Source organism: Taudactylus pleione, unplaced genomic scaffold (genome assembly GCF_031769625.1).
Source record: "Taudactylus pleione unplaced genomic scaffold, aTauple2 ptg000393l, whole genome shotgun sequence".
NCBI classification, from domain to species: Eukaryota; Metazoa; Chordata; class Amphibia; order Anura; family Myobatrachidae; genus Taudactylus; species Taudactylus pleione.
The window spans coordinates 5,169,997-5,184,579 of record NW_028284794.1 but is presented as its reverse complement, the minus strand read 5'-3'; the positions used below and the strand labels follow the sequence as shown (position 1 = coordinate 5,184,579).

The window sequence follows — 14,583 nt, the reverse complement described above, 5'->3', positions numbered from 1 at the left end:
AGGGGGAGGTGATGGTGTGGCTGAGAGATGATGCAGGGGGGGAGGTGACGGTGTGGCTGAGAGATGACACAGGGGGAGGTGATGGTGTGGCTGAGAGATGACACAGGGGGAGATGATGGTGTGATGAGAGATGACACAGGGGGAGGTTATGGTGTGATGAGAGATGACACAGGGGGTGGTGATGATGTGGCTGAGAGATGATGCAGGGGGAGGTGAAGGTGTGGCTGAGAGATGATGCAGGGGGGAGGTGAAGGTGTGGCTGAGAGATGATGCAGGGGGGAGGTGATTGTGTGCTGAGAGACAACGGAGGGGGGAGGTGATGGTGTGGCTGAGAGACAACGCAGGGGGGAGGTGATGGTGTGGCTGAGAGATGATGCAGGGGGGAGGTGAAGGTGTGGCTGAGAGATGATGCAGGGGGGAGGTGATGGTGTGCTGAGAGACAACGCAGGGGGGAGGTGATGGTGTGGCTGAGAGACAACGCAGGGGGAGGTGATGGTGTGCTGAGAGATGACGCAGGGGGAGGTGATGGTGTGCTGAGAGATGACGCGGGGGGAGGTGATGGTGTGCTGAGAGATGATGCAAGGGGAGGTGATGGTGTGCTGAGAGATGATGCAGGGGGGAGTTGTGTGGCTGAGAGACGCAGGGGGAAGGAAGTTACACAGGGGGAATGAGGCTGGTTAAACTGCTGTTGTATGATGATGACCTTGTTGATATTTCTACACAAACAGGCATCTTCTGGATGATGTGATCTACATGAATAGTGAATACCGACTGAAGACGTCGTCATCCCAGAGACGATACATTTCTTCAGAGGTTCCACCACCATATAGGTAAGGTGCATATGGAAAGGAATGTTCCCAGAGTGACTAGAAATGGGTGGCGTGTCATGTTGGCACACCCCATTTTCAGTGACCATGCCCCTTCGGTATGTGACCATGCCCATTTGTTTGCTGCATGCCAAATATATTTTGCTATGTGTTTGTGTGAGTGTGTGTGTGGGTGGGAGGGGGGGAGCGACGTTCTTCAACTTGCCCTGGGCTCCAAAGACCCTAGTTACGCCACTGTGCAGGACACAGTACTAGTGATGTGAGTTGGAGAAGAAGGTACTGAAGTTATAATGCAGGACACATTACTAGTGATGTGAGTTGGAGAAGAAGGTACTGAAGTTATAATGCAGGACACAGCACTAGTGATGTGAGTTGGAGAAGAAGGTACTGAAGTTATAATGCAGGACACATTACTAGTGATATGAGTTGGAGAAGAAGGTACTGAAGTTATAATGCAGGACACAGCACTAGTGATGTGAGTTGGAGAAGAAGGTACTGAAGTTATAATGCAGGACACAGTACTAGTGATGTGAGTTGGAGAAGAAGGTACTGAAGTTATAATGCAGGACACAGTACTAGTGATGTGAGTTGGAGAAGAAGGTACTGAAGTTATAATGCAGGACACAGTACTAGTGATGTGAGTTGGAGAAGAAGGTACTGAAGTTATAATGCAGGACACAAGGACACATTGCTAGTGTGGGTTGAATAGGAAGATATTGAAGTTTGGATGCAGGACAGATTGGAACTGATGTAGGTTGGAGAAAAGGGTATTGAAGTTAGAATGCAGAGCACATTGCCAGTAGTGTGGGATGAATAGGAAGTGATGGAGGTTGTAATAATAATTAATTAGGTTATGATGATGGTGCTGATGTAAGTTGGAGAGAAAAGTTTTGATGTTATAATGCAGGACATATTACTAGTATAGCACTAAATATCAATGTATATTTACACATGTAACCCCTACTTATCCAGGCAGCCGGTAGATAGTGATAGTGTTCTTTCTTTTACGCCTACCTCATAGTGTGGATCAAACACCCTTATACAACTTATTCTGTCCTTCCAACAAATGGACTAGTGGGTCACGTCAGCAAACATTTATCGCTGTACATACAGTTTTTTAATGCCAGAATAGTAGATGTAGTCACCAGAAAATAATAGGTGCTAATATAATATAACACACCAAGCGCAGATACAAAGTAGTGATTGACCCAGGGACAGACCACAGAAAGCTCCAGCAACTTCCCAATTGGGCGCGAGGTTTGGCAAGGAAAAAACCTTGCGCCCATCGCACCCAATTTTGGATTACTGCGGGTATGCGCGCCCCCGATACCCGGCAGTATCCAATTCAAAAAAAGTGGTTGTGAGGTTTTCAGAGCTAGAAACCCAGCGCCACGTAAAAGTAGAAAAGAAGTCACACTTACCTGCCCGGGGACCTCCGGTGGTCTCTGCAGCTCCCGGTGGCCTCCCCTCCATCTTCTCACTGGGGAGGAAGCTGCCGGGAGTCCCGGGGGCTGTATGGAGGCAGAAGGGCTGCTGAGAGATGTAGTTCTCCCAGCGCACATTACAGGGGGGGGGTATACTCACACTGGACACACACACTGGGGTTCACACACACACACTCATACACACTAACAAACACACACACACACTGACATACTCACTGCTGCTGCAGAAGACCGGGTCCCGACACTGGAGGCAGAAGACAGCACTTCGGAAGGTGAGTATTACTGACCAATTAAGCTAATTGGAAACTTCCGCTTACTTAATTAGTCATTAGGAGGGGTGCCGCCGGGGTCTCAGAGCATTTCCCAACCTTTTTTCTAAAATTATTTTAGGAAAAATTGGTCGTGCTCTGGAGGTGCGCAAAAAAAAAAAACCTCCCGGTGCTCAAAACTGGAAAAATCGCGCACCTAATTGAATAGCAAAAATCCCGCACCTGCAGGAAAAGCCTAGCTGGTGCGGGATATTTGCTCTTCTCGCCCCCAATTGAATATGCCCCAGGGAAACTAGTGGTCACATTGCAGGTTTCACTGAACCTATCAGAGAAAATAAGTTAACAGAACCTCCCGAGGTGCACAAGCCTCTGATATGATTCCTGCATTTCTGTAAAGGGAATGCCAAATCCTCGCTGTTTTTTGTCCAAGCATTTTGACAAACAACCACAACAGCAGCTATCATTCCTCACGCACCCCCTCCCTCCTCCCTCCTCTTCCTCCCCATGCTTAGAACTTGATCAAGTTTTTTTCCAAATGAATCTTTCTTCTTGTGGCCAAACTGTTACAATTCTATGGGCCTGATTCAGAGCCGCTCGTAAGCGGCCGCTCGTTCGTTCCGAGCGATGGTAGCCCAACTGCGCATGCGTACGGATCGTTATACGCATGCGCTAACCAGTCAGTGCGGCCGAAATTCATGTGCTCGCAAAATAGCGAATGCCTGCTATTGTGAGTGACAGAAAGAGGCGTATGTGGGTGGTAACAGGGGAAGGTGCTTGAAAATGGGGAGTGGAAATCAGAACGCAGGCGTGCTTAAAGGTCAAAACGGGCGTTTTATGGGTGTGCATATTTAAAACAGCAGCGTCATGGACCATGACACCTGGTTGTTTTATAGTCAGAACTGCTCGCAAAATTGTGGTAGCAAACACCAACCCCAAGAATAGCGAGCAGTTCATACCCTGGTCGATGTACTCGATTAATCTAATAAATAGCGGACATGACGTAGGATGCGAGCGGCCAGGGGGCGTATTTTTCCAAAAAACGAACGCAAGTTTTGTTCGCTCGTTCAGACATAGAGGCGTGAACAGACCGCAAACAGCGAACGGTTCATTTGAATAGTCACCCCTAGTTTTAGAACGAACGACCGCAAATAGCGAGTGGCTCTGAATGAGGGCCTATGTCATCAGTCCACAGCACTTTGGCCCTCATTCAGAGCCACTCGCTATTTGCGGTCGTTCGTTCTAAAACTAGGGGTGACTATTCAAATGAACCGTTCGCTGTTTGCGGTCTGTTCACGCCTCTATGTCTGAACGAGCGAACAAAACTTGCGTTCGTTTTTTTGAAAAATACGCCCGCTGGCCGCTCGCATCCTACGTCATGTCCGCTATTTATTAGATTAATCGAGTACATCGACAAGGGTATGAGCTGCTCGCTATTCTTGGGGTTGGTGTTTGCTACCACAATTTTGCGAGCAGTTCTGACTATAAAATAACCCAGTGATGTGGTCCATGACGCTGCTGTTTTAAATATGCACACCCATAAAACGCCCGTTTTAACCTTTAAGCACGCCTGCGTTCTGATTTCCACTCCCCATTTTCAAGCACCTTCCCCTGTTACCACCCACATACGCCTCTTTCTGTCACTCACAATAGCAGGCATTCGCTATTTTGCGTGCACATGAATTTCGGCCGCACTGACTGGTTCGCGCATGCGTATAACGATCCGTACGCATGCGCAGATGAGCGAACATCGGTCAGAACGAACGAGTGGCCGCTTACGAGTGGCTCTGAATCAGGCCCTCAGATTCTAATAGCTTGATGGGACCATGGGGAAAAAAAAGTCTCCCTGTGACAACTCTTCTATAAGGGAATTAAGGGGTAAAAGTACATGAATGCAATTATTTGATGATGTTGGGGATAAGTAATAATGGATATTATGGAGGTAAAATTTATAAAGAGGTCAGTTATATTTATTTTATCGAATGGGGTTGTTATGATAAAGTAGCTAGTGGTTTTTGAGGAAGGGTTAATAATTCATGAGTGAATGATATTGTAAGGTAATCAAAAATACTCTGGGCCTGATTCAGAGCCGCTCGTAAGCGGCCGCTCGTTCGTTCCGAGCGATGTTCACACATCTGCGCATGCGTATAGGTTTTAGTACGCATGCGCCAACCAGTCAGTGCGGTCAGAAATCGTGTGCTCACAATATAGCGAATGCCTGCTAATTTGAGTGACAGGATGAGGCGTTTGTGGGTGGTAACAGGGGAAGGTGCTTGAAAACGGGGAGTGGAGATCCGAACACAGGCGTGCCAAAGGTCAAAACGGGCGTTTTAAGGGTGTGCATAATTAACAAAACAGCGTCATTGACCACGTCACTTGGTTGCTTTTTAGCCTGAACTGCTCGCATGATTGCGGTAAGAAAATGCTACCACAAGAATAGCGAGCAGTCAGACGCCTTTCGATGTACTCGATTAATCAAATAAATAGCGGAGATGACGTATGATGCGAGCGGCCAGGGGGCATTTTTTTCAAAATAGCAATCGCATGTTTTGTTCGTTCGTTCATAGAGGCGTCAACAGACCGCAAAGAGCGAGCACTTACTTTAAATATCCGGCCCCTTTTTCAGAACGTCCGTCCGCAAATAGCGTTCGGCTCTGAATCAGGCCCTCTATTATAGGGCGATCATTGATGCTTTTTGTATTATATGGTGATCACTGATGCTCTCTGTATTATATGGTAATCATTGATGCTCTCTGTATTGTATAGCAGCTATTGATGCTTCCTGTATTTTATGGCAATCACTGATGCTCCCTGTATTATATGGTAGTCATTGATGCTCTTTGTATTGTGTGACAGTCACTGATGCTCTCTGTATTATATGGCAATCTCTGATGCTCTCTGTATTGTATGGCAATTATTGATGCCCCCTGTATTATATGGCAGTCATTGAAGCTCTTTGTATTTTTTTATGGGAGTGCATAATTAACAAAGTAGTGTCCTAGCACACGTGACATGGGAGGTTTGTACACTGACATGATCGTAGTGCTTAAGAGAGGGTATGGTCAACCTTAAGCTCTACGACCAGCTCCGATGGTTTGCGATGGTCTCGATTAATCCTTATATGCCCGGAGATGACGTGTAATGCGTACGAGAAGGGGGTGTTTTTTTAGTCTTACGGCCGCATCCTCCCCTTGCTCGTCCAGCTAACGATCCCATCTTAACGATGCAACTTGCGAGTGCATCATTTGCATATCCGGCCCCTTTTACCTTACGACCGTGCGGCCGCAACGACCGACTCTGAATGAGGTCCACAGAGTGGCTCAGAGAAATTATTCAACTGCGAGAGTTGTCTCTAAGGCCCAATTAGTTGATTAATTGAAACCTTGAAGGGGTCTATCCATTACCCGACTTTGTGAACAATCCGACCATTGTTCACAAAGTCGGGTAATGGATAGCCGGCAAGGACCAGCGATGCACGTGCACGCTTAGTCCTTGCCAAGCCCGACTGTTTACTGGACATGCCCGTCAACCTTACGACGCTCATCAGGTACGGCATGTTCAGAGATAGGAAGTCGGGCTCCTTCACTGAATGACGTTCAGTGAACGTATGATGCGAGCGGCCAGGGGGCATTTTTTTCAAAATAGCAACCGCATGTTTTGTTCGTTCGTTCATAGAGGCGTCAACAGACCGCAAAGAGCGAGCACTTACTTTAAATATCCGGCCCCTTTTTCAGAACGTCCGTCCGCAAATAGCGTTCGGCTCTGAATCAGGCCCTCTATTATAGGGCGATCATTGATGCTTTTTGTATTATATGGTGATCACTGATGCTCTCTGTATTATATGGCAATCATTGATGCTCTCTGTATTGTATAGCAGCTATTGATGCTTCCTGTATTTTATGGCAATCACTGATGCTCCCTGTATTATATGGTAGTCATTGATGCTCTTTGTATTGTGTGACAGTCACTGATGCTCTCTGTATTATATGGCAATCTCTGATGCTCTCTGTATTGTATGGCAATTATTGATGCCCCCTGTATTATATGGCAGTCATTGAAGCTCTTTGTATTTTTTCGGCAGGCACATCTATTCTCTATATTGTGTAGTGGTCACTCATTGTCTTTAAATTGTATGGTGGTCACAACTACTCTGTTCTCTGCATTGCATTGTGGTCACTGATGCTCTCTGTATAGTCTGGTGGTCACTGATGCTCTATGTATAGTATGGCGGTCACTGTGATGCTCTGTGGTGGGTGAGGTAGTGTAGTACAGGCAGCGATGCTTACCTTTGAGTCTTAGGAGATTGGAGTCTGCAGGCTCCATTTGAAAGATAAGGCTCCACAGAATAAATGCAGCAGGCGCTATCACTGTAATGTAATGGGGTTTTGCCATCAGCCTACAAACATTTCAGTCCTTACAATATTGATGTCTATATTCACGCAAGCCAAGGCCGATGGGTGCCTACTATCTACTGGGAAGGGGAGGGCTCCCTGCTGAGTATTTCTCCCAGGTGACAGAAAAACTAGCTTCACTCCTGCCTTAACTTCGGTAGTTCCTCTTAGCCTACAGGTATTAGTCTTGTTTGTGATTGAGGTAATGGAAGCTGTAAATATGTTGATATCTTTTTATAGCTTTCAACTGTAACATTGAATTATCTTTATTTTCAATTCATTGCTCAGCTTCTTAGAAGAGGATGCTGAAAGCAGGCACTACATTCAGGACCTCATTCAGAGTCGGTCGTTGCGGCCGCACGGTTGTACGCCACCGATGTTCGTTAAACTGCGCATGCGTAAAATTCGCAATGCGCGTGCGCAAACTAGTTGTTACGATTGGAAATATCTCTCTCCTTGAACTTGGCCAGGTCGTTAGTTTGAGTGACAGGATGAGGCGTTTGTGGGTGGTAACAGGGGAAGGTGCTTGTGAACGGGGGAGTGGAGATCCGAACGCAGGCGTGCCTGACTATGCAAGCGGCGTTTTATGGGAGTGCATAATTAACAAAGTAGTGTCCTAGCACACGTGACATGGGAGGTTTGTACACTGACATGATCGTAGTGCTTAAGAGAGGGTATGGTCAACCTTAAGCTCTACGACCAGCTCCGATGGTTTGCGATGGTCTCGATTAATCCTTTTATGCCCGGAGATGACGTGTAATGCGTACGAGAAGGGGGTGTTTTTTTAGTCTTACGGCCGCATCCTCCCCTTGCTCGTCCAGCTAACGATCCCATCTTAACGATGCAACTTGCGAGTGCATCATTTGCATATCCGGCCCCTTTTACCTTACGACCGTGCGGCCGCAACGACCGACTCTGAATGAGGTCCACAGAGTGGCTCAGAGAAATTATTCAACTGCGAGAGTTGTCTCTAAGGCCCAATTAGTTGATTAATTGAAACCTTGAAGGGGTCTATCCATTACCCGACTTTGTGAACAATCCGACCATTGTTCACAAAGTCGGGTAATGGATAGCCGGCAAGGACCAGCGATGCACGTGCACGCTTAGTCCTTGCCAAGCCCGACTGTTTACTGGACATGCCCGTCAACCTTACGACGCTCATCAGGTACGGCATGTTCAGAGATAGGAAGTCGGGCTCCTTCACTGAATGACGTTCAGTGAACGCCGTTCAGTGCGGGCCTCGCACCTTGGCAACCTGAAGGTCTGAACGCTAGACGTTCAGCCTTACAGGTCGCCTAGTGGATATGCCCCTTAAGAAAAAGTATTAATGAAGAAACTGGTAGGGTCCCAATTTAGTTCACATGCGACATTCACTGTTTTATTTATTACTGTTGTTTTCAATCTGTTAAGCTCTGCAAATATATTCTAATTGTGAATAGTAAAATTATATTCAGGGGACACTCTAAGTAAATCTGACATGCAGGGTCGGACTGACCTACAGGGGTACAGGGGAAATCCCCAGTGAGCCCCACTATCTGAGGGCCCGCCTCTTTCTCTAGTGGTCAAAATATACATAGTTAATTAGAGGCTCAGTTACCTGGTGGAGCAGGAGCACTAATGAATGTGGGTGCTTGGTTCGCTTTCATAGAATGCACCAGGGGTCCAGAGCATGCACTCTCTAGTGGTTAGCCAAGCCTCTATGGTGGCTGGCCACACTCTCTCTGGTGGCTGGCCACACCCCTTAAGCATAGGCCCCTACCATTACATTCCACTGGTGGGCCCTTTGTGCCCCAGTCTGACACTGCTGACATTGGTTTAGAAACAGAATGAATAAGGAGACGTCGGATTGGCACTTATTCGTACTGTACAATTATATTCTGTTGCAAGTGACGTTTACATTTTAAGGGAGCGATTATTAATGGGCGCCCAGTGTAGCAATTCAATTGTTTTGGGCGCCCATTAATTATCGCGATTGTCGCGCCCAATCAGGCCGCGTTTAGCCAGGTAAAAGCGCCAAACCTATATAAAGTACTGTTTATGGCACCCAAAAAGCAGTTTGGGCACCCAAACCACGGACTTATCCCAGCTCGCCACCTCAGGAGGCTGCGAGCAGAAATGCCAGTGCCGGCAGCTATCGCACCCGAACGGAGCAACAATTTCATTGCCACCCATCACTGACAGCCACCGGCGCAAAAAATTGAATCAGCAGCTCGCTCACACCGTAATGCAATTATACATTTTAATATTTCAATTGTCTGAAAGATATTTTGTCAAATATATCGGTAAGTAAGAAATAACACGCCTCTTCTATTTTATGGGGATTATTAATTACTAGCGGGGTGTTCGGGATTACGGGATCAGCTGCTTTTCGGAGCAACTGTCCCCGCACTGGAGGACACTCTGCGCATGCACAATAGAGCATGTCGGAGGTCGGGGCTGCTGGCTGAGATCTGGCAGGTCCTAGACACTGCCGGATCAGCTCACAGATATCAAATTATTTCCCACTTCCCTTCTCCTGCTGCATCCATGTCTGCTTGTAACGCTCTCTTCAGAGAGACACTCATAGCGCTATAAGTAACTGAACGATAACAGAGACATTAACAGCGCTGAATGGGGCTGGAACCTCCACAGAATCTCATAGAGTGGGCTCTGCGCCCCAAACTGACAGCCGTTAAGATCATAGAGATAGGTAATGGTGGCATTGTGCGATGCCAAACGTTCTGGCGAGCAGGCCTGGGCTCCTCTACTGTCACAGATAGGCAGAAGGATAAATAGAAGGATAATATAGGGCCCCACGTTCCCCTGGGGACTGGTTACAGTTGCGACTGCTGGTTCCCTGTTGTTATGACACTGGATCCACCCATAGTGACTGATGGATGTGTAATTTCAGCCACTAAGTAGGGCTAACTCTGATGTATGTAAATACCTGAAATAACATAGATAACCTAATTCTCATGGCGCCAAACATTATAGGGCAAATGCGATGATGAAATCCGGAACAAGTACATAAAATACAATGAGATACAGGTTCCTACTTCGGAGTGCTTCTAAGTAAATGGTTGGGAACGTACATAGGCAGTTGTTTAAAAGTGTTAAAGTCTATGGGGCTTATTTACTGAGTAAGCCACTGATTCACAGCGTGTTTAAGTCCCAACTTTAAAATGGTAATGACATCAAAGTCACTTCTCTTTTGACTTTGGGGCTTAAACGCGCCAAGCAGTGTCTTTTGTACAAAAATCCTTATGGGGTATATTTACTAAGCGTTGGTTTTGGGCGATTTTCCATCAGTTTTGAAAACCTACTTTTACTACAGCATACCTCCCAACTGTCCCGATTCCAGCGGGACAGTCCCATTTTAGAGGCACTGTCCCGCTGGCCGGGAGAAGTCGGGGAGATCACTGTCACACCGCTGCTCTGCAGATATGAGCAGCGGTGACTGGATGACGTGCGCATGCTCGCGTCATTCATATACACAGTTCCGGCTCTGCTAGAGACTTGGGGCCTGTTCAGCAGCTCCTGGAGCAATGGGCGAGCCCCCAGCATGACAAAAACAGGGGTGTGGCTCGCGGACATGGCATTTCCTGCGAGGACATGCCCCTTGTTGATAGGCTGTGCCCCTCAATTTTTGGAATGCGCAGGTGTCCCTCCTTTCCAGCTTCAGGAGTTGGGAGGTAGGCTATAGGCAAAACCGACCAACAATTGATTTTTTTAATCATAGACAAGTATAGGAGCCACAGTAGAACCTCGTCTGTGGCCTGGCAGGTCTATAGTTTGGGCAGGTCGCCATCGTTTTTCGTTCAATTTTTACTTTTATTTACCACCAGTTTGGACCTCTTCATTCAAAACAGACGGCAAATACATCAGAGACTGCTTTTAAATTTTAAGTTTTTTTTTAATTTTAAGCCTCTGATGAAACTGCAGATAACAGAGAAACGTGTTAGGCGGACCCTATATACAGATCCCGGACCTTAATACATGAACATACTGGTTTATGAGGATTAAACATCAAGTGACTTTCATCTCCGGTCCCAGGGATGCGGTTAACACATAGAATGCCCCCCGTCAGAATGCCGATGCTGGAAGCTCGACCAGGGACTAAAGATAGGTGAATAATTCCTGATGCCTATCTTTAGCCCCATGCCAAAAACCCAATGCCTGGCATCCCAAATGAAGGTAAGCCAGGGCTTTCTAGCTGTTAGCCACGTGGGGGGGGAGGTTAGGTTTAGGCTCCCCCGGGGGAACTTAGGGTTAGACACCCCCCCCCCCGGTGAGGGTTAGGGTTAGGCTAAGGGAAGGAGGGTTAGGGTTAGGCACCACTGGGGGAAGGTTAGGGTTAGGCACCCCCACGAGAGGGTTAGGTTTAGGGTGCGGGAAGGAGGGTTAGGCACCACTGGGAGGAGGTTAGGGTTAAGCAACCCCCGGGAAGGTTAGGGTTAGGCACCAAGGGAGGGTTAAGGGGGGGAGAGGGGATGGTTAGGGTACTTACCAGCTCTAGTCGGGATCTTCATTGCTCGGGCTTCCGACGTCGGTATTTGGTCCGCCGGGAATAGATCCGGTGGCATTACATACCGATTCGCCGGTCCCATGGTATCTTACCTTTTTAAAGACACAGGAATTCAGGAATTACCCTAAGCGGGGCTGCACGGAGCTGCAGACAAGAATTTAACATCCCGGGAATCCTCCTGTTGAATTGGTATGGACTTCTGCTTGATGACACGGTAAATCACTTTACAATAACTACAGTACCTACAGGTCAGTAAATTTTCAACCAGTGACTCTCATTATACTCAACTCTAGTGCCAGGATTTCTGTACATAATAATTTTACAATTATTCTTATTCTCACCGAATGCCACATCTTATTCTATTTTGTTATATTATATTGTTTGTTTATGTATGAAATGAGAATAAATGTACCTTTTGTATATCTACCTCTGTGCAGGGTTCTAATATACATGCAATATATTACGCTGTTCCAACCACGATTTACTTTAGATTTCTACTTCTCAGGTGACTTTTTGAACAGCGGCACCAATATTATGTGTGGATATTTTTATCTGTAAGTATAATCATAAACAAACGGGGAGAGATCTAGCGTATAGTACAGAAAGGTGGCATTTATGAGAAGACATAAGAGTATATGAATATATAGTAGAGGGAATGCACAGTGTGACTGTATGGGTAATAGATTGCATTGAGCAGGAGCAGATTATAGCAAAACAGAATATTCTGATTTTATTTTTCTTTTGTATTTTTTTTTGCTCCAGGTTTGTATCAAAAAGAAACAAAAAAAAAGAGGACATCTGATTTTTTTCTATCTCTCAGAACTGCGGGTTTGCGAGAGATCCCCGTGGTGGCTACAAATGTCCAGCAACAGCAGCTGCCCAGAGACCAGCCGTATCCTGTACCTCTGTGGGTACTCCATCATTGCAGTATTAGGTTTGGTCTTCAACAGCGTTGCCATCTACTTATTCTTCCACCTGCCCAAGCTCCGATCACCCACTACAGTCTATATGAAGAACCTCGCCTTCGCTGACCTGCTATTGGTCTGCACCCTACCTCTGAGAATTTATGGCTACGCTCTGCAGCCATCTACTCCTCTGTCAGCCACCATAAGGACTTTGATCTGTGATGTAGCTGGGACATTTCTCCTTCTCAACATGTATGGCAGCATCTTCCTGTTGACCTGCATAAGCTTGGACCGATATTTGGCTGTATGTTTCCCTATCCGTTCCCGACACCTCCGTCAAAAAGCATCTTGGATCTGTGTTGGCGTGTGGTTCCTCAACCTTACTTCATGCATTGCCTCCTACATCACTTCACAAGATAGGAATAGTAGCTCCTGCATCAACGGCCGGCCCCCGTTTGTTACTAAAAAAGGGCCCACGATAGGGGCTCTAACCGTTGGCTTCTTGGTTCCTGTCTTGATAATAACAATAAGCTCTGTGATTATGTTAAGGGCAATGGGCCACAGCCGCGTGGTCCAAGACGGGATGGTGAACAAGGCGAAGATATTACACATGTTGACGGCCAATGTATGTATTTTCTTGCTATGCTTCCTTCCTTATCACACCGTATTGCTCCTCTATCAAGTCTTGAGCCATGACTGCGTCGATGAGGCCTACAAAATAGCTCTGCTGCTGGCCTGCTGTAACACCGTGCTGGACCCCGTTGCCTATTACTTTGCAACCGAGACAATGCAAAATATGGTAAAGGAGGAGATCAAAGTGGGAAAGGTCAGACTTGTCGAGCTGTCTGACCTATCATTCGAGAAAATTAAATCAAATAATGACGGCATGTGAAAAAAAAGGGAAGATGCTATGGGACTCATAGTAAAATGATGGAGAATACGTTGAGCATGGGAGATGTATGGTAGTTGAGAGAGTGACATCTCATGAGGTTCACCAAGATCTCATCTAAGGTCACCTCTAGGCTCAGGCTCATGTTAATGCCAAGCTAGGCTGTGTCTTTAGCAGTGGCTTCCCCAACGGCATGAACGGGGCATATAGGAAGCTTGCGAGAGTGTTGGGAAAGAACACTATATAATGGAATCACATAAATGTAAATTTGCACAGTGCAGCAACCCTCAGTGTCCAATCAGCAGTTAAGGTTTGATCGGTCAACTCCAAGGCCGAATAATGGAAGCAACGGTGTCGATTGTACCTATGTTAGTAAGTAGGGTGGACATTTAGCTTCTGGAAACAGTTTTGCTAAATATTTCAGTGTTGATAATATATCTTCTAAGACGATGACTGAAACATTGGTTGAATACAATTGGAAGCATTAATGACGGTTAAGCATTTATCCTTTCACTCCGCTAAGTGCTCTCGCTTTTATTGCTTATTTGGAACATGCAGGAGAGTGACTCTCTAAACGGGTATATTTAAGTATGGCAGCTATCACTTAGGCATGTACACAAGTGTATAGATAAAAATAAATGATTCTCTCATAACATGAGATTTGATGGGATTTTCCACCATCATACATTTGGCCAGTCTATCCACTTCAAGGAGTGCCCCCCCACCCCAAAGTAACACTTGCATTAAGGGACAGCACCGTGAGTAGCTGGACAACTGTTAGTGAAATTGGGAGAGAATATTTAAACGCAGCAGGTGTTCTGTGCAGGGAAATGTGGATGCAAATGAGCCTATGGTCATTGGGCAGCCATGGCTCTGATGCCATGTGCTGGGCTGGTTCTGTAGCTGTCCGGGACAAGTGGCAACTTGCTTCTGTGTCCCTTGATATGATGTGATACCTTCCAAATGACTTTGGGAATAATAATATTACTGGTTGATGCAGGCATCGACAAGCATATCCTACAATGGGGATGTAGTTAATCAGACCGGCGGACGACATGCCGCCGGTCTGAATCCCGACGCTGAAAGTCCGACACGGGTCGAAATACCGATGCCAATCTTAATCCCGAAGGACACCAGCCCGAATGAGGTAAGTCTGGGGCGCCCGCAGCTATTAGCCACGTGGGGGGGGGGAGTATTAGGTTTAGGCAGCTTAGCGGGGTTAGGGTTAGGTTTTGGGGGGAGGTCAGGGTTATGCACCCCTAGGTGGGATGGTTAGAGTTAGGCACCACTGGGGGGAGGGTTACAGTTAGGCACTAAGGGGGGAGGGTTAGGCTTATTCACGGGAAGGAGATGTTA

At 46.7% G+C, this 14,583-nt stretch overlaps 1 protein-coding gene across 1 annotated transcript; it reads left to right on the top strand.

Moving 5' to 3' along the window:
* The first annotated feature begins 12,271 nt into the window (after positions 1 to 12,271).
* LOC148507422 (lysophosphatidic acid receptor 4-like) lies at positions 12,272 to 13,922 on the top strand. The gene has a single exon (XM_088446030.1). It carries the CDS (start codon positions 12,292 to 12,294, stop codon positions 13,228 to 13,230), a length of 939 nt encoding a protein of 312 aa, XP_088302156.1. The 5' UTR covers positions 12,272 to 12,291; the 3' UTR covers positions 13,231 to 13,922.
* Positions 13,923 to 14,583: the final 661 nt, after the last annotated feature.

Excerpts from the sequence above, each read along its gene's own strand:
- LOC148507422 (XM_088446030.1), top strand. The coding sequence starts at position 12,292 with ATGTCCAGCAACAGCAGCTGCCCAGAGACCAGCCGTATCCTGTACCTC.